Source organism: Myripristis murdjan, chromosome 8 (genome assembly GCF_902150065.1).
Source record: "Myripristis murdjan chromosome 8, fMyrMur1.1, whole genome shotgun sequence".
NCBI lineage: Eukaryota > Metazoa > Chordata > Actinopteri > Holocentriformes > Holocentridae > Myripristis > Myripristis murdjan.
The window spans coordinates 6,217,487-6,236,117 of NC_043987.1; the positions used below are offsets into that span (position 1 = coordinate 6,217,487).

General features: G+C 42.1%; 1 protein-coding gene across 2 annotated transcripts in view; it reads left to right on the forward strand.

Moving 5' to 3' along the window:
* Positions 1-17,849, forward strand: part of card11 (caspase recruitment domain family, member 11) — a 41,586-nt gene extending 23,737 nt beyond the window's left edge. For both annotated transcript variants that reach the window (XM_030058913.1, XM_030058914.1), the window contains exons 8-25: positions 780-905; positions 1,000-1,194; positions 4,196-4,354; positions 4,481-4,556; positions 5,215-5,399; positions 6,326-6,432; positions 6,546-6,586; positions 6,843-6,966; positions 7,337-7,538; positions 8,943-9,069; positions 9,487-9,730; positions 11,409-11,493; positions 12,339-12,434; positions 12,801-12,918; positions 13,282-13,464; positions 14,906-15,027; positions 16,402-16,517; positions 17,425-17,849. In XM_030058913.1, coding sequence (XP_029914773.1) covers positions 780-905; positions 1,000-1,194; positions 4,196-4,354; positions 4,481-4,556; positions 5,215-5,399; positions 6,326-6,432; positions 6,546-6,586; positions 6,843-6,966; positions 7,337-7,538; positions 8,943-9,069; positions 9,487-9,730; positions 11,409-11,493; positions 12,339-12,434; positions 12,801-12,918; positions 13,282-13,464; positions 14,906-15,027; positions 16,402-16,517; positions 17,425-17,629 — 2,511 coding nt within the window. In that variant the 3' untranslated portion in view covers positions 17,630-17,849. The remainder of the gene's footprint in view (positions 1-779; positions 906-999; positions 1,195-4,195; positions 4,355-4,480; positions 4,557-5,214; positions 5,400-6,325; positions 6,433-6,545; positions 6,587-6,842; positions 6,967-7,336; positions 7,539-8,942; positions 9,070-9,486; positions 9,731-11,408; positions 11,494-12,338; positions 12,435-12,800; positions 12,919-13,281; positions 13,465-14,905; positions 15,028-16,401; positions 16,518-17,424) is intronic.
* The last annotated feature ends 782 nt before the right edge of the window (positions 17,850-18,631 follow it).

Below are 18,631 nucleotides of genomic sequence, written 5' to 3' on the forward strand. Positions count from 1 at the left end.
TCAAGATATTCTGATGAGACCTGAAAAATTTCCTCTCCTGTTGTTTTTTTTCTGGCAATGCCTCGCAAAATAGGACGTTTTCTCTGATGGAGTCTCCATCCACAAAACGCACGTTGGCCAAGAGTTGAGCATGTCCACTAATGTAATCTTTTCCAAAACAACACTTTCGATGGCTGCAGACATGCCATCAATATGTCTGGCAACTGTGTCTTTCTGAGAGAGGGACTTTGGCTTCTTCTTTAACCGCGTCATTGCCGAGCAGCTCGTTCACAACGGCTTTGCAGGCAGGTAGTATTAATGTCTCTGCCACAGTGTGTCGGGACCGTGACACTGTTGGATAGCTTTTCCCCACACACCAAACATAATGGAGTCAGTTGGATCCCCAGTCAAAGTAAATCCAAACGAAATATAACTTTCTCTGTATTTTTTGCTTCCTTTTGACCACCAAAAAATCAAAGTAGCAGCTAAATGAATGTGAAGCAGCTTCTCTCTGGACTTTCCCTGGATAATTATAAAACACAATAAACATGCGCATGTGTATGCAGCCTCACAAAGACAGATACACACCCTAGAAACCCTAACCCTGGGCCAGAAAGCCCAATGCCCATGAGACTATCTGTGGAACACACACCCTTGGTAGAAACCCCCCACCCAAGCCTCTTGTCTTTCTCTTCCCCTCTCTGTCTTTCTTTTGCTAATAAACTCAGTGCTCCCAAATTTCCTCTAACTGTGGTGTTGTGTGTGTGTGTGTGTGTGTGTGTGTGTGTGTGTGTGTGCAGTACCTGGAGGAGAAGGAGGACCTGGAGCTGAAGTGCTCCACACTGCAGAAAGACTGCGAGATGTATCGCAATCGTATGAACACCATCACAAACCAACTGGAAGAGGTGGAGAAGGAGAGGGACCAGGTGAAAGCATAGAAACACACACACACACACAGAAACACACTTTGTATACATGTGTTTGGCTCTTTGTATACCATTCCCATTGACTCTGCAACAGGCGTTTCGAGCCAGAGACGATGCCCAGCACCACTTCTCTCAGAGCCTCGTGGACAAGGACAAATATCGCAAGCAGATCAGAGAGCTGGAGGAGAGGAGCGACGAGCTCCACATTGAAATTGTCCGGAAGGAAGCCAAGCTGGTCACCCTGGAGTCACGCCTACGACGGGTGTCCAAAGACGTCGCTCTGGACCAGGTTAGATGACTGCATGTGGTTATTGGGAATTATAAATGTTCACTCTGTGTTCTTTCTCTCTTGCCATCTCAGCTCCCGCTCATTTTCTTTTGTCCAGCTCCTTTTCAACCTGGGCCCCTTTTTTCCACCTTTTGGGGCCAAATGACTGATAGAGAGCAAAATCTTTGGTGTTAGTAACATATTGAGCTAGACCGTTTCAGCTGGCAGCCATGAGACGGACTGCAGTGTGACTGCAAATGATGTCCTCTGAAAGTGCTTATGTTACGTTATGGAAAGGATGTCCTCGTAATGTCTTACTTGCTTAAAGCCCCCATGAAATGGAATCTTAACCCTCTGGTGCATAACGGTCATTACAGTGGACGGCTGTTTTAAAGTCATTTTCTCCTAAATGCAATGGTTTCTATGGTGGAATTGCGTATCAGCTGTTAGAATGCTCTCTGCTGCTCCCCCCCATTGAGGTTTATGCAGAGACTGTCAATTCTTGTTGCTGAAAACATATTAATATTAGTATCATGACATGGTAATACCAGTCCTGCATCCTTACAGAAGTATGGAGACTCACAAAATTGTTCATGCCCTAAGAAGAGTAAAAACACATAAGAAAAAAATCTGGACCCAGGCTTTCATAATTCATGCATCAAAGGGTTAAGGAAAGGGTTAAGGTCCTTCTCATTTCTCAGTTGGACATCCTCGATTCCTCTCCTCGCCTCCTCTCCTCGCGCCTCAGTCCCGCCCACGGGAGATGCGCGTTGAGGAGGCGAGGAAGAAACTCAAGGAGAGAGGGGGCCATGCAAAAGGCCTTTAACAAAATGAGACATCCTCGCTCACTCCAGCCTCATTTTAATGCACCATCAATTACTTATGATGAATGCCACATCTGTTGTCACACAAGATTTGAATTAATTATCCCATATCCCAGCTGCACTTATTGTAGCTCCATTTCACTTTGTTGTGAAGCACAGCAGGTTTTTAAGAAGTGCTGTGTACATAAACATAATAATGATGATGATGATGTAGATCTGTCTGAAAGCCCTCAGACCCCTGACCTGATATATTGTATTTAAGAAGTATAGTGGATGAATAGTTTCACCTTATTACAATGGCATGGACGCTGCATTGTGGTGCCACTTTTAGACAAATAATCTGATGTGTAAAAATTAACTGCGTGAATTAGGAGCATCAGGCTCTGATTCCTTCTGTTTCATTTTTTATTTTTCATTTTGTGCTCAAAATACACAGCAAAAGTTGAAGCTCATTCAAAGTTGTTATGTGGTAAAATTGAAATGTCTGAACACCAGAGTTTGTTATTCTCAGCGTAAACCCTGTCAGGTTCAACCCAGTCACGTTGGTTCAGGCTCAGATTATTTAATTATCCCAGCGAGTTTAAGAGACTTGCATCCTCCTGTGGATAAAATGAACTTGAACCAGAAGTTGAACTTGAATGTTTCAGTGTGCAGGTGGGTGGAGACTCTTCCACTGTCACGGCTCTGATGTGGCCTAGAAATTACAGACTAGGTGAAAAAAAAAAAAAAAAAAAAACAAGAGGCTGCTGAAACAAGCGTCAAGCAGCCAGTCTGTGTCTTTATCCTGTAAGCAGCTGCTTCATATTAGCAGGTCAGTTTGCACTTGGGCCATCAGCTGACAGTTCAGTTGTGCTTGGCAGAATCAGCAGGATATATATTTTTTGAAAATTGGTTATGGCTTTGATTTTTAAGCCAGTAAAAATCTTAAAAAATAACACCTTAATCTTTAAAGAAAAACATCAAAACTCAGCCCTAGAATAATTTAAAAAAATGGAACTTATATGTCAAGAGAAAGTAAAAAAAAAAAAAAAAAAAAAAAGAATAACAGGAAGTCTGAGCAGGACATGGTGCAGGGAAGGATCATTCACAGGATCTCAGCTTTGGAGAGAGACATTTTGTTTGAAGGGACTGGTGGGTGAGAGAGGATGTTTAAAGATTTGTGTAGGTTTTATTGGTTGAACTTTTAATGAACACCCACGAGTGCAGGATGATGTCACTGTTTAAGATGCTCTGTTTTATCGGAAGTAGAGGTCATGTGAGGTCATTTCATGGAGACTTTAAAGACACATTGTAATTTTATAACGGTTTAGATGCTTTAGTGTCATCCAGCAGCCAGTACTGTCCTCATCTGTGTACAGACTCAATTATAAGCTCAGTAGTATTTTGTTTATCATAGTAAGAGGCTGTATTTTTGTACCACAACACAACCTGTGTTATGGTACCAAGTTAGAAGTACCAAGTCAAGCAACAGCCATAGACAACATGGCAAACATGCATTTTCAGGCGTATACTGTAAATGCAATGAGTCATAATAGTCATAAAGGTTGAGTATAGAAGCAAAAGTAGCAATGCCCCGCTAAGGGTAGCTTAGCTACACACGGGGTGCCATGCCATGTTGGCCTGACAGCCCATTATTCTGAAACCTCAATAGACTAAAAAATGTCCCATTTGACCGAAAGCCCATTAGTCCAATGGTCTGTTATGCCATCAACAAACACCCATTGTTCCAAAAATACACACTCTGGAGGTGATAGAGTTCAGTGGCTGCCAATAAAATGTCACATTTTGCATCCCTGCAGAGAAATGTATCCACCCCTGTTTACCCTAACCTTAACCTGAGGAAACCCCTGCCTTGACTTTTCTCAAACTGTTGGGGTTTTGGAATAATAGACTTTCAGAGCAATGGGCAGTCCCCACGTACTGAAAATGTTGCTTACTCAACAACAAATTAAAACCTGATGATTAGTTGAAATGTGTGTGTGTGTGTGTGTGTGTGTGTGTGTGTGTGTGTTAGCCTGCTAACAACAGACTTCCCTTACTCGCGCTGACAAATGCAGCTGATATCAGCCTGGCTATGTGTGTGTTGGGGAGCAGGGGGAGGGGTCGTGGCAGGGTTCCCCCCCAAAAAAACCCAATTAATTCAATAGTGATTCAACTTAAAACTGTCTCTGTCATTGTCCTACGCTCACTTTTGTCAGAGCCTGCCAAGGGACCTGCCCCCGACCATCATCTCTCAGGGGGAGGAGTTTAAACCCGTCCAGGGCCAATCAGAATGCTCCAGCGATGAGTCGCCCGAGGAGAAGTTCTTCCCTGAGGAGCCTCGCCTCAGACGTAGACCCAACCTGAAGGCAGCAGGGGTCAGCTCCCATGCACAACATGTCTACAACTGTGCAATACATAGTTAGGAATTCTATATTGTCATGAGAATGTTTTAAATACAATATATATTCACACTAAATGACTTTGTGTTTTACGTCTTTTAGATTAGAGTCAAGTCTCCAGTCTCTGCACCGAAGGTTCTGGACCTTCCAGTCAACTCAGATGCTGCTCCACCTGCAGGTAACACAGAGACATACAACTTAATCATATCATATTGTATCATACTACACTGCACCAAGGCCTACTGTTGTGCTCAAGCTGCTTGCTCATTACTTAATGCTTTGTTTGCTTGTTTGATGTTTGTTCTAATTCTTATTGTCATATCTGCCATAATTTGTTTTGATTATATTATTCCTGATTTAATTTCACTTAAGTTGACTGGATTTGAGCTAATAATTGCACGATAGCTCTCTTTGCAGCTGTGTTGAAATAAAAGGCTTTTTAATAATTACCTACAAGCTCCTTTTTCCTGTGAACGTTGTTTTTTGGATGCATGTAATAATTGCCCACTTGGCATCTATTGCACTCATTGCTTATCTGGAAGGGGTTCCCTTCTCTCTGTGATCCTTGCCAAGATCCTTCTTTCATTTTTTCAATCTCAAATCTGGGTGGATGATGAAAATGTTACTCAAAAATTATACTAAATGATAAAATTCCCATTTTTAACTGGGTGTACTGTGCCTTTAAGAGTTTTTTCTTGCCCAGTGTAAGCAGTGAGAGTGGACATTTTGAATCTTGCACATCCTACCTGAATTTTTGATATGGCATTCCTTTCAATATTTTATTGTCTGTTCACTTTTTATGTATGACATTGTATGCCTCCGTTTCCAACTTTCAGCTCTGACAGTCAATGGAGGCGATTCTCTGGAGGTTCACATGTCCAACTCACACAGCACCAGCGCTTTCCCTACCTCCCCCGTCATTCCCATGTCCCCCACCTACCCGTTCTCTGCAGCTCCCCCTCTCTGCCCCTCGCCCTCCCCTCTTCCTGTCACTGTGGTGGAGCTGACCAACCGGGCCATGGTGAGGTTCCTCCTAAAGCACATGCATGTTACTTTCAACCGCCTGAGTGAAATCATCCACTCGAAAAGTATCCAAAAAGTTCCATGTCCTGGTGGCTCGGTACCATGTGTCCTGCTCACGTTTAGCTCACTTTGGTGTAAATGTCTGCCAGTCTTGACATATTATTTCTATACGCACACAAGAAATTGATTAGCTTTCACTTAAATTTTGTTGCTCATGTCAGCAGCGTCACCAATTCTGCTTTCTGTCACTGAAAAATACTGCCTCAGTGGAGGGTTTCATTTCTCAAATTGATGCAGAGAAAATATGATATGCTTTAATTATGAGCAGATGATACTGTAATTCTCCTAACAAAAACTTTGTCCTTCTGTGACCCAAGTCCAGTTTTTGCCCTTTTTGTTATTAAATCTCCCTAATCTAAGCTATCACCCATGGGTATGCTTGCTGACTTTAGTCAGAGAGAAAGAGGGGATCAAGTGGTTCTTACAGTGTGAACTAAAATATCTGGAGAGACAGCTTTTAGCCTCTGGAAAAGCCTCCCAGCTGCTCTCAGAGACACTGAAAACACACCATTTCACTGTTAAAAACCCACCGAAGCGGCATTTGGAAAGCCTCTTACTTCCTTAATTCGATGGGCTTTGTGCTGAAACAGGCTGTGAGGGCCGGACATAATACAGAGGGGAAAATTACAAAAGTGGAAACAAGTGGGAGATTGGTCAGGGAGTGAAAGATGGCTTTATTGTGATGGGAGTGATGTTTTTAGTGGTGGAAAAACTTCTTTCAAAGTCACTGTCAGGCCAAGTAAAGGACTATAGGAGTATAGTCCTTCACTTGGCCTCTGAAGCACATTGAAAGCACTTAAAAAAAAAAAAAAAAAAAAAAAAAAAAAAAAGATAATAGTAAGTCATTTATTTCTTCTTCTCCAGCTGCGTTGCCGTAATGACAGCATCCTGTCCACTCTGCCCGAGCCGCCAGAGCAGGCATCGCTGTACCGCCGGCAGAGGGAGAGGGAACATGACTTCCCCCTCCGCAGGTACCCTTGGCCCTGTTTAGCACTAAACCTGTCAGCATATCACAATATGAAAGTAGTCAATCGGTCTGCCAGTCATATGATAGTGTATTAATGGTTTCAATATTGTCTTTCAGCCTGTCTGACTTTGATAGTGATAACATGGAAATGGAGTTTGGTAAAGTATCCTAAAATTCCTTTTACACACTTGGCAAAAAAAATGTATTGATGATATTTTTGATCAGAATGCGTTTATCTTGTGTCTCTGCCTGTTTGTCTTTATTTCCTTGCTCTTCTGTTGCTATTTTTTCTTCCTGTGTAACAATTTCTGTCTGTCTTACTCTGTCCCTTTGTCATTTGTCTGTCTGTCTGTCTGTCTGTCTGTCCATCTCTTTCTTTCTTTCTCTCCCTCTGTGTCTCTGTGTCTCTCTCAGAGGATGAGGTGCAGCGTGGCCCTCCCTCTGTCCACTCGTCTTCATCGTCCCATCAGTCAGAAGGGATGGACTCTTACGACCTGGAGCAAGTCAACAATATCTTCAGGAAGCTCTCTCTGGAGAGGTACACACACACACACACACACACACACACACACACACACACACACACACAGCCTTGGCCTAATTCTGATTCTAATCTTAACCTTAAACCTCAATCCAAATCCTAAACTAACCTTAACCCTTACCCTAAACCTAAATCTAATACTACATCTAATCCGTACTCTAGGTTAGGCCCTCGATAAAAGGACATTTATTTAATATATCCTCACACTGAAGGTCTAAAAACTCAGTCCTGCAAGCGTCCAACCACACAAATGCAGTCGCATGCTGGCATTTACACATGTTCCTGTTCAGATGCAGTGATGTGTAGTAAATATTTGCGAGATTTTTTCATATAGTACATAACTGTGTGTGTGTGTGTGCGCGTGTAGGCCGTTTCGTCCGTCTCTCTCGTCCTTCACGAGGGTCAGCTCCACCCTGAAGCCTGTGCAGGAGCTCTCGCTGCAGGGCGAAAACCTGCTGAGGGACGTCACTCTGGTCGGCGGCAATGACAGCGGGATTTTCGTCTCATCTGTCCAATCGGGCTCCAACGCTGAGAAGGCGGGGCTACGAGAAGGACACCACCTGCTATTGGTGAGTGACGTTGTGACGTTGTGACATGACCCAGCCTTTGACATAAGGGCCTGGTTATATTTGCACAGTTTCTTAATGAAAATGGACTGGTCTCATTTGAATCCCTGAGACAACAATATAACTTACCATACTCCCGCTTCTTTTGATATCTGTAAATGAGGAGTTACATACAGAATAGTAAAATTGGTAATAAGACGAGCAAAGATCTTCACCCACTCGTACAATTCTTGGTAAAAAAACTACGGTAACATTTCCACATCAGATCTCAACAGTATATGGTATGTTAGAAAATAGACATAAGCAACTAGAAATAACCTCAAAACCAAAATGGGAAGAAGAACTTAAGATAGACATATCGGGGGATAAGTGGAAAGAAATGAATCGAAATGCACATACAACTACAGTATCCCCTTACTGGAGAGAGTACGCATGGAAAGTGCAATCCCGTTATTTTATTACACCAGTCAGGTCAGTCTTTATCACCTTGACTACTGTTTTGATCACGTGGGTTGAATCACGGCTCGATGCAGGCCATCAGATGTGTAAAAGCATCCGGCACCAGACCAGTCAGGTGTGTTTTTGTCCAGTCAGCAGCAGCAATTTCAGCTCCTGTTTCTGGTATCCGATATTATTATTATTTTTGGACATCTACAGTAAGTGTTGTACTCTGTATCTGGCTCGTAATGTCTGGGCATATCACCAGTGGTGGAAAAAGTACTGCAAATTTTTCCTCAAGTAGAAGTTCTGTTATTTTGCTGATGTTTTGCTGAAGTAGGAGTGGAAGTAAAAATCTACTGAAGTAAAAGTAAAAAGTAGCTCATTTAAAATGTACTGGGAGTAAACATTTCTGAGTTCTTTTTTCTAAACAGTAACTATGTTAGGTATGATCTCCTCCATGCACTCATGAAAGGGTGAGAGTACACACTCGATTCTTTTAAAGGGGCTTTAATGCAAAACTGAAGTGAGGACCCTGTAGACTCAACTGACAAATGCGGAATAATACCACACTCATTTCACATTTCTTATCAATTTGAAAATGACAAAAAGTAGAGCCAGCAAAGTAGAAGCAGATTCCTCTTCTCATCTTCGCTGGCTGAGCTTGTGAAAGGTTACACAGCTACACAAAAAGCTACTCAGTTACCATAACATGAGTAAATGCAATTAGTTTCTTCCACCCTCTGCATATTAAAGTATTCATCACACAATAATAAAAACAATCATTGTTATCATCCTCATCCAGACACGTAAACCAGACAACAACATACATTTATGACTGACATTTCAAACTTAACATTTTCTGAGACAGTTTGACGTCATCTGCAATTTGTTAAAAAATTGGAAAGCTGGAGATGATGTACAATGCTGGAATTATTATTTTTTTTTCTGCTGCGACTGGCTGACCAGGTTGAGGGGTCAATACGTGGGGAGAGGCAAAGCATTTCATTGGATACCAGCACTCAGGAAGAAGCCCACTGGACACTGCAGCACTGCACTGGACCGCTCCAGCTGCACTATCGAGCCAACTACGATTGTGAGTCATTATACATTAACAATGAACTCTTTTTTTTTTTTTTTTTTTTTATTGAACTTTACAAAGGGGGGTAAATTTAAACATGTTTCCTCATCATGACTTTGTCTGATTTGTCTGTATGTAATTATGTGACTGAATGAGTGTAAAATGTGCAGTTTTCCACAGCAGCCCTGTTCCATTAAAGTGTAGCAGAGCCTTTCCAGTGACTTCGGCTTGAATGGAACAGAATCTGAATGAATGTCATACGTAACACCTGTGTTTACCTGCCGTGTCATGTCAACATGGCTGCAGTGACAAAGGGCTTTTGAGTATGTCGATATGTGTGTGCATGGTGTATGAAGTGAGTGTGCGTGTACAGCAATATGTTTATATGCATATTTTTAAATATGCATGTGTTTGTGTGTGTGTGTGCTCCAGCCTACCACCGTCTCCAGAATGACATGGCAGACGGCAAGGTGGCCTCCGGCGACTCGTTCTACATCCGGGTCAACCTCAACATCTCGGGCCATTCGGACAGCTGCTCTCTGAGCTTGCTCTGTGACGAGGTGGTGCACGTCCTGGACACCAGGCACCAGGGCCGCTGTGAGTGGCTGTGCGCCCGCGTCGACCCTTTCACCGGCTCTGACCTGGCTGACTGCGGCACCATACCCAGCTACTCTCGGTACAGGTTTTTTTTTTTTTTTTTTTTTTTTTTGTGTGTGTGTCTTGTTAAAACCAGGGTTCCAATGCTATGAAAAATATGGAATATCATTTTAATCATTTCCAAGTCTGGATATGTTTGGAAAAAGAAGAAAGAGCCAAAATGTATGTTTCCATAATGTAGTTTCCAGACTTTTTTGTATTTACAGTTTTGTAAAAAAAAAAAAAAAAAAAAAAAATCACAAATTGCAATACGGATCAGAACGGCTGACTATTTAGTGGGAAAATGCAGCTTTCTGAGAAATGGCTTACCCATCCAAAATTTTAAAAAAGGCTGGAAAAGGAACCTAAAACAGAGAATAGAGCATGGTGCAAACTATGTATGAAATCATTTCACATCTCTAACATGGGCGAGGCAGGAATGGAGGAATGGAGGAATGGAAAAAGCACGGTGATGAGATGGTCAACCCACCAACGTGAGGCCATCAAGTGATGAAGCCGGCAGCACGTCATGTAACAGTTGGACTAATTACCTGCATGAGTACATGTAGCTATCAGTAGTCTGATATGTTAACATAGCCTGAAAAAAATTCACCAACCTGTCTGGAAATGTAAGTCTGGAAAAGTCTAGAATCTTGAAATGGGGAATGTGTAGGAGCTCTGTAAAACTAGAAAAGCCAGTAGATTTTGGGAATCTAAGAGAAGGTCAACAAGCTGCCATGTAAAAGGTATCGATATAGTTATGGCTGCTGTTTCCTCATGTCGTTATCACTTGTAATAACAGTGTTTGTATTTATGATGAGGGAAGCAAAACTCATGGAGGTACATTCTGAAAATCTTTGAATTCTACAGTCTTTATTAAAGATTGTTTATCAATAGAATGGCCTTCTGAAAACATTTTAATCTTCCCTTTAAACATAATGTCAGGGCTTTTCAGCAGCATGAGCTAAGATTTGTATCCAGTGCATGGTACAAACCAGCAGGCTGTACCTGAGTGTTTTAACGTGTTGTCCTGCATTAGTATGGATGGGTTCTCCAAATTGTTCCCTCTGGGTGGAGTGTAAAAGTGAAACAGGAGGAGAGCATCAAACAAAGCTGGATAATTTGATTCTGTGTCTCTATTCATGCGATGAAGTTTAACTGGTCTGTCCAATACAAGCCTTATACAAACTCTCACCCTTGCACACGTTCACACCTGATCTCCACAAACAGTTCACACTTCACAAGAACTAGCTCAAAGTGCATTTCACACAGAGTCAAATGCACCAGTTCCCCTCCTTTACAAAAAAAACTGCTGTGAGTTGGACTTGGCTGGAGGAGTTTTGCGGCTGTTGGCTCGTGGTCTTACCCTTTGGTGGTGATTTCTGGTGATCGTCATTCGCTCGTAAATATTTCCCAAGACTCGTCAGATGCTTCAACTCGACGTGTCTTTTCAAAATCCGATGCTGATGCGGCTGACGCTGCCCTGGCTTGTGTTTTCAGGACCACAAAAATATAGACCCTGTAGATCCTTAGCCTCCGGTGCCATAAAACAGTGTGTTTTCGTTCACATTCTCATTCAAACAGATACGTTCAGCACCACTGTTCTAGAGTATAAATGTTGTTTGATTATATTGTGATTTTACAGTTGTACTTTGCTGTATGGATATTAATGAAGGTCTATGGCACACCATTATCCGTGTGTGTGTGTGTGTGTTTAGGGCCCAGCAGCTGCTCTTGGTGAAGATTCAGAAGTTAGTGTGTCGAGGAGGGAAAGAGGAGAGCGACAGCCTGCGGAACATCAGGGTTAGAAACCTCTCTTCCCGAACTAACCCTCTCTGTCTCTGCGTGAGTTCATGTGTCCTGTGTCTGAATGTTTCCTAGCAACATTATATCGAGGACTTGGAGCCGGGTGGGCGTGAGTAGTGTAACAAAAACTTTCCGTAACAATGATACCGCCACATAAACACACAAATAAAGACACACACGAATAAACAGAGCTTTGACTGAATATGTATGATCTTTTTCCCTCCCAGATTCCCAGTTCGGTCTTCCTTGTTCCAAAGTCTAGTCATTCCTATTGTTCACCAGTGAATCGGGAATCTTTTTGGGTATTTGTTTTGTGTTGACCCTGTGATACAGAGGGCAAATTTTTGTCCGTGCTGGTGGACAAACTCAGCACAGGAGCGGCTGAAACACTGCTTACAACTGACCACAGGCAGAATGGTGTGTTGCTAGGAAACATTTCTTGATGCTTTGGCTCGCTTTGGATGTGGCTGGAGATGTTGTCCGCTGACGTCGGCCAAAAACGATCTTTCTTTGTCACATGTATTTTACTGCATCCCCATTTTTTTTTTCAGTAATTCTCAAACTATTTATTCTCTAATAGTTCTGATCACTGCGTACGTGTGCATTTAATGTAAAACTGTCACTGCTTTTCCTCGTCTTAGTGTTTTTCTCCTCTTTCTCTCTTCTATCAATGTTGTATTTTCATGAATTCAGTTTTAGGTCAGAATTGTGTGTTTCCATGAATCTTTATCAACCCTTGTAAGTGTATTGAACTGCGCTTCCCCAATGGACTGTTGACCTGCCTCTCTGTGTGAGGTGTAATTTGTGTGTGTGTGTGTGTGTGTGTGTGTGTGTGTGTGTAGAACTCCTTGCAACCAGAGGAGGCCGGCCACTCCCCTGATCCAAAAGCCAGTCCACGTTTGTCTAGAGCCAGCATCTTCATCACTCAGATACTACAGGTATTAGTACAAACAAGAATGCACACACACACACCACATAAACCCGGCATGCATGAACACGCACATACCTGCGTGCATGTGCCAACCTGTACAAAATAATTGATCATATGGAAGTTTTAAAGTTAGAACCTTATTTATTATGTTATAAAATCATCTAAAACCTTTGCATTCCAAATCCTGACACTGCTGAGGATGACACTTAAATTTAGTGTTAAATTTCAGGTAGCCTAATATTTCTTTTCTCAAAAAAAAAAAAAAAAAAAAAAAAAAAAAAAAAAATGAAAGCATAGCATTTTTTGAAAAAATTCTATGTATGGGCCATGTTCACCCTCTAAGTTGTGCTTTTGTGTCTGCTTTGGTCCACAGTTTGTCAGCAGGGTGGATAACAAGTATAAGCGAATGAACAGCAGTGAGCGGGTTCGAATCATCAACTCGGGAAACTCCACGCTGCCCAGACAAGGCTTTGAGACCCTCAGACCAGACGGTGAGTACATAGCGACGTATGGCGAAATAAAACTGCAGATACACTCCAGTTAGTGATCGGTATCAGGTGAAAAAAAACACAAAATTGTAAAAGAAATGAATGGATTTTTTTTGAAAACCGCTCAATCATGACTTATTTTTTGAAAAGATGTGTTTTTTACGCCAGTTTTAATTGTCTGATTCTACCTACTATAGCCTATTGTATATCTGTAGACAGTAGAGGTTTGTGTTAGCTTTTTAAAAAAAAATGCCAGTATTTTTCCATGGTCCTTTTTCACATGCAGGTACAGAGACTACTGGTTACAAGCATGCTCGCCCCCCCTTTTCAGTCTTTGTCCGTGTGTGTTGTTGTATGTGTGAATAGACGCTGCAGAGCCAGACGGTGATCTGAGCAGGGGTTTGAACCTGATTCCCTACAGTCCCGTCACTCTGCAGCGGACCCAGAGGAGGAGACCGGTCCTTTTCACTCCCACTGCCCTGGCCAAGACCATCATTCAGAAAATCCTCAACATGGGCGGAGCCATGGACTTCAATATCTGCAAACCAGGTCAGCATGTGATGCGGCTGTGCACACCGACTGCAAAAATCATCCAGGCTGAAAAGCTTCTTGTAAAAAAAAAAAAAAAAAAAAAAAAATTGAAAGTTTTTTGATAAAGGAAAATTAGGAAGATCAGTCCAGGATAAACTGAAATAAGGTGATATGTTTATTCACTTGAGAAAATGTGTTCTAGTAGATCATCTTCAATCAGCCCCACCCAACTCAGGGTGCCAGGAAGGGAACAAGGGACTAGTGAACAGAGAGAAAGAGAGAGGGAGGGAGAGAGAAAGACAGAGACCGTATCACTGCATGAGAAGTGAGTGGGCGAGCTGTCGGTGGGAGAGCAGTGATTGCAGCATGACAATTAATAGCAGGGTTAGCAGGTAATGAAGGAGGGGGGAGGAGGAGAGAGATAAAGACACTACTATTGGGATCCAGGTCAGGCTTTGTATTGCACTGTAGGGCAAATGTTAAAGAGTGTAACCAGAGAGCCGGCAGGGCCAGGGAAGACACAAGATGGCCTAGTTGATAATTAGGATGATGATGGTGATGATGACAATGGTTGTAATGATGTCAGATATTAATGTGATGCTTATTCATCCCACAAGCCACATTTAAGAGTTAAATACCCTCGACTAACGCAACGCTTTGCTCAGGAATGAATTTTTACACAGCAGTGTCCTGAAAAATGAAAGCTCCTGAAATATTTATTTGTGCAATACGATGGAAGCTTTCACTTTCAGGGTGTGGAGACTGTCTCCCTTTTTATTTACCTGTGATTGTGTCCTGCACCTGTACCCGGCGAGGCGATATGGATGAAATCAAATATCGCAATATTTTTGACCGAATACCTTGATATGTGACAGTATTGTAGGGATGACGATTGGTGTTTTCATCAGATTATTACACAATGAGATTTTTGATAGATGGGCATTTGAACAGTCATGTAAGTGCAGAAAATTACATCGCTTTACTGTAATGCAGCTTTTAAAACCAGGAAAATACAATAGTTATGCTAAGATCCAAAATCGAAGACGATCTAGTCTCTCAGTTATCACAATATTGTGATATCGTGATATTGTGATATCGTGATATTGTGATAATTGTGATAATCATGACATCACAATATCACAATATTGATATAATCTCAATAGATTGCCCTAATACAGGTCCAGGCCAGTATCGCCTTATACTTATGTCATGGCCTTTTGACTCAGTCTGTTCCCCCCAGTGTTTTCCTAGAGAACTCAGTGATTCTTTGGATTGCATTCGGCTGAAGGGCATTAAAATCTGCAGACCAAAATATGCAGACCAACGCATATCGACTGAGAAGAAGACTGAGAGTTGATTTCTTAATGGTCATTAAAATCTATTCTATTCTGTTCTATTCTATTCTATTCTATTCTATTCTATTCTATTCTATTCTGTTCTATTCTATTCTATTCTGCAGATATTCTGACCAAGGAGGAGTTCCATCTGAAACAGAACGTGGAGCCCTTCATTCACTACAGAGAGAAACAGGCCACATTCGAATGTATCACCAGAGAAAACATAGAGGCTGTCGCTGCCAAGGTGTGTGTTTTTACGCACGTGTGTGTGACTTGTGTTGGCGCACCTGCACTCATATGTTTATGTGCTTATATTAGGGTCAGAAATCGCAGAGTGCCACTGGCAAAAATACATTTGAATGCTCCTGCAAACCGTACAAAATTATGAACAACATTGGGGTAAAAACTGCCTGTGACAAGAAAGAGTGGAATTTTTGGTCTTTCATTCTCTTTGCTCCCTTTCACTTTTTTGTTGAGATGTCATATATTTACTCGGGGTGGGGAAAATGATTCACCTACTTACTTACTTATTTATTTATTTATTTATTTATTTATTCATTCATTCATTCATTCAATTGAAGGAATCCGTTGATGTCAAGCATGTCGTGCTAGGCTGTTGGCAAAGGGGCTAAATATTGCTCAAAAGTTAGGCTACATTTTGGCAAGGGAAAATCTGACATGATCATTTCCAAAGGGGTCCTCTGACCTCTAGATCTCTGACTGAAAATGGGTTCTCTGGGCAGCCACAGCTCTCCCCTTTGCAGACATGCCCACATTCTGCTAATCCCACACAGTTTGGGGCACAAACCATGCAGTCCACATGTGTTCTTGTGGCCTGTTGTAAAATGGTGTGTTTGTGCAGGCTGGGGCCTAAACAGTCTTGGAGTTGCTTTGATTGGAAAGCTGAGACTCTTGTGGATTCAATGAGCCACATTTGATTCATGTGTGAAGATGTTAGACCACATAGCAGCCATTTCATTGAAGAGAGACCAATTTTTGAAATTAACGTCACTGTTCAAAATGACCTATTGTGACCTGTAGGAAAATCACAGCCTTATGACACTTTACAACCACAAACTAGAGACCTACGACATTCAGAGGATGTCTGTTTTTCTGAGGTATATTGAGAATAAGGGGGTGTTTCTAACCAATTTCCAGAACAGAGGATAAAATGGTAATCCAAAAACAATCACAAACATATCGAATTGGCCCTGAGGTATCGTGATAGTATCGAATTTGGAGATAAGTATATCATCCAGCCTGAACATTTACACATAAAAGGAAATACTGTCCTCCGGGGCCAGTGAAGGTAATTTGTGGGAGCTTAGGAAGATTTTTTTTTCCATTGTCTTTTGGCCATGAAAAATAACAAGCAGCAATAACAATAATTAGTCTGAGGCGGGAGAAATTATCTGGTTGTCACAAAATACCAACATGCCCCTGAAAATGACATCAATAGGTCAAAAAATAAAAAAGTTGATTTTGTACCGTGGCATGTGTGTGTGTGCACTGCGGATGAGGTGGTGTGTCCACATTCATAAAATTGTGCATGTCTTTCTCCTGTGCGCACAGTATGGAACTGTGGTTCTGTGTAAAGTCCTTTTTCTCCTTTTGCCAGGGAAAGCACTGTCTGCTGGAGGCCGAGCTGAGCTGCATCAAAGACCTTCTGAGGAGAGAGATCTACCCGATCATCATCTACATCAAAATCTGTGAGAAGAATGTCAAGAGGTTACGGTAGGCTCATCACACCTCACTCATTCTCACACCCTTACTCTCACTTCACCTCACTTCTAAAATATTTTCACACACCAAACAAATAACACATTTTTTTTCCCTGTTAAAACACCTCAAACATCGTATGACATTTGGAGTCCAAAGATGAGGCTGAAAACAACCGGCGCATTATTGCAGCCGATTAAAGGAAAAATCTATTTTGGGGTACTTTTAAGGTGCAGTCACATCATCCTCTGGTGGCCCGCAGAGAGAGGGTGTGAGCTTTGAGGGTGTTGCACTTGGCTGTGGGTTACATTTGAATGTGGAGAGAACCGGCACTGTAGCAATAGCAATAAGTGAAGGACAGTTTTCATTCGAGAAAAACTGAAAAGTAAAAGCCTACCATGGTCAGCTGAGGGTACTGTCAGTGGAGAAATTGGGTTTCTCGTGAATACTGGTGCAAAATAGCACGTGAAAAAAGCAGACTTACTGTTGCTGTCAATTCTGACGGAACTGACACCAAAACTTGACATTTATGTTAACACTTATGTTTTTCCCGCAATTTAACCTCATTGTAACGTTGCTGGAAATATCCTGATGTGACGTTTATCAGTGGCAGCCGTTTTGACATTGCAGGGATAACGTAGGTGATCTCCTCCAGAAATGCAAGGTGCCTCATCAATACCTTTTTGTGGTATGGTTTAAAAAAAAAAAAAAAAAACATTTAGGGTGGACTTTGGCATTAAATACAACAATAAAATGAATGCACTCACTATTCTCAGTGCAGCATTTCCGAGAATTACAGCAAAGGCACACAGACCCCTGCTGCAGAGTATTGACAGTATCTCATCACATGCTATCAGGGTTCCAAGCTTTACCACCACTCACCACCGCAGCGTTGCTTCCTTCCTGTTTCCTGTCCACACAGGAAGTTGCCTATGCGCGTGGAGTCAGAGGAGGAGTTTGTGAAGTTGTGTCGGGCAAAGGAGAAGGAGCTGGAGGGCGTTCCGTGCCTCTACGCCAGCATTGAGCCCGACGCCTGGACGGGCACAGAAGACCTGCTGAAGGTCATCAAGGACAGAATACTGGAGGAGCAGAGGAAGACCATCTGGGTGGAACAGGACCTGCTCTAGACACACACACACACACACACGCACACACACACACATAAACCATGCCTCACTCAAAAATCACACATTGTACATGCACATGTGAAAGACCTTGCACATCATGCTCCGGTTCATACACATGCTTCTGCTCGGATTCAAACATGCACATGTGGATATTCAAAATATTATAAGATAAATGCATTACACTTTTTTTTTGTAAACTGTGCTTTTCTTTTGAGTTAGATAAATAAAGCGCTTGAAAACAAGACTTATGGATTCAATTCTTTACCTACTGAAGTTAATTAATTAAAAATAGGGTTTTTAATTAATTCGCAATGCATTTAGAGCAGCAGAGAGTGAACATGTTCAAGCTGCACCTTCATCACTTCTGCTAACCGCAAATCCTGCTTAACCTACATTCTAGTGTCCCCTAGCGACAAACATAAATTGTGCATGCTACCATTTGAACTGAGCATAATAAGGGAACAGAAAGTAAAACATAGCATACAAGGCAGCGCCTTGCAAGACCAGCAGCCACCAGTGAGCTTGGGCAGTCAGCCTCTTGGGAAATACAAGGCTGAGCTGTCACACAGAATATGACTAAAAGACTCCAGTTATGTCATATTTGTCAATGTTGTCGGGGTGTGTTTCAGCCTGTTTGCCAGATGGGTGGTGTTTGCACATAGGACAGTAAAATGAATGATGGAAAGTTGACACAGGGATGCTTTTACTCTGTGAATGACCGATTACAGCTTTACTGATGTTACAAAACCCACCGCTTTGGTACTCCATGTATGTAGTGTAACACAAAGGATAAGAATTATTTGCAAATCCGACTTGGCGCCTATGATTATGTTGGTCTACTTCAGGGCAGGTACTTTACCATTTAAACTCTGTCCCGGTGACTTCAGTGGCTAATAGCTAGACTCCTCTTCCCTGATCCCATCACAGCAATGGATTAGTGCCCACTGCCCTGACAGTCAGTGCCAGCTGCCAGCTGTTACTGGCTGTGTGGTCAGGTGGTTC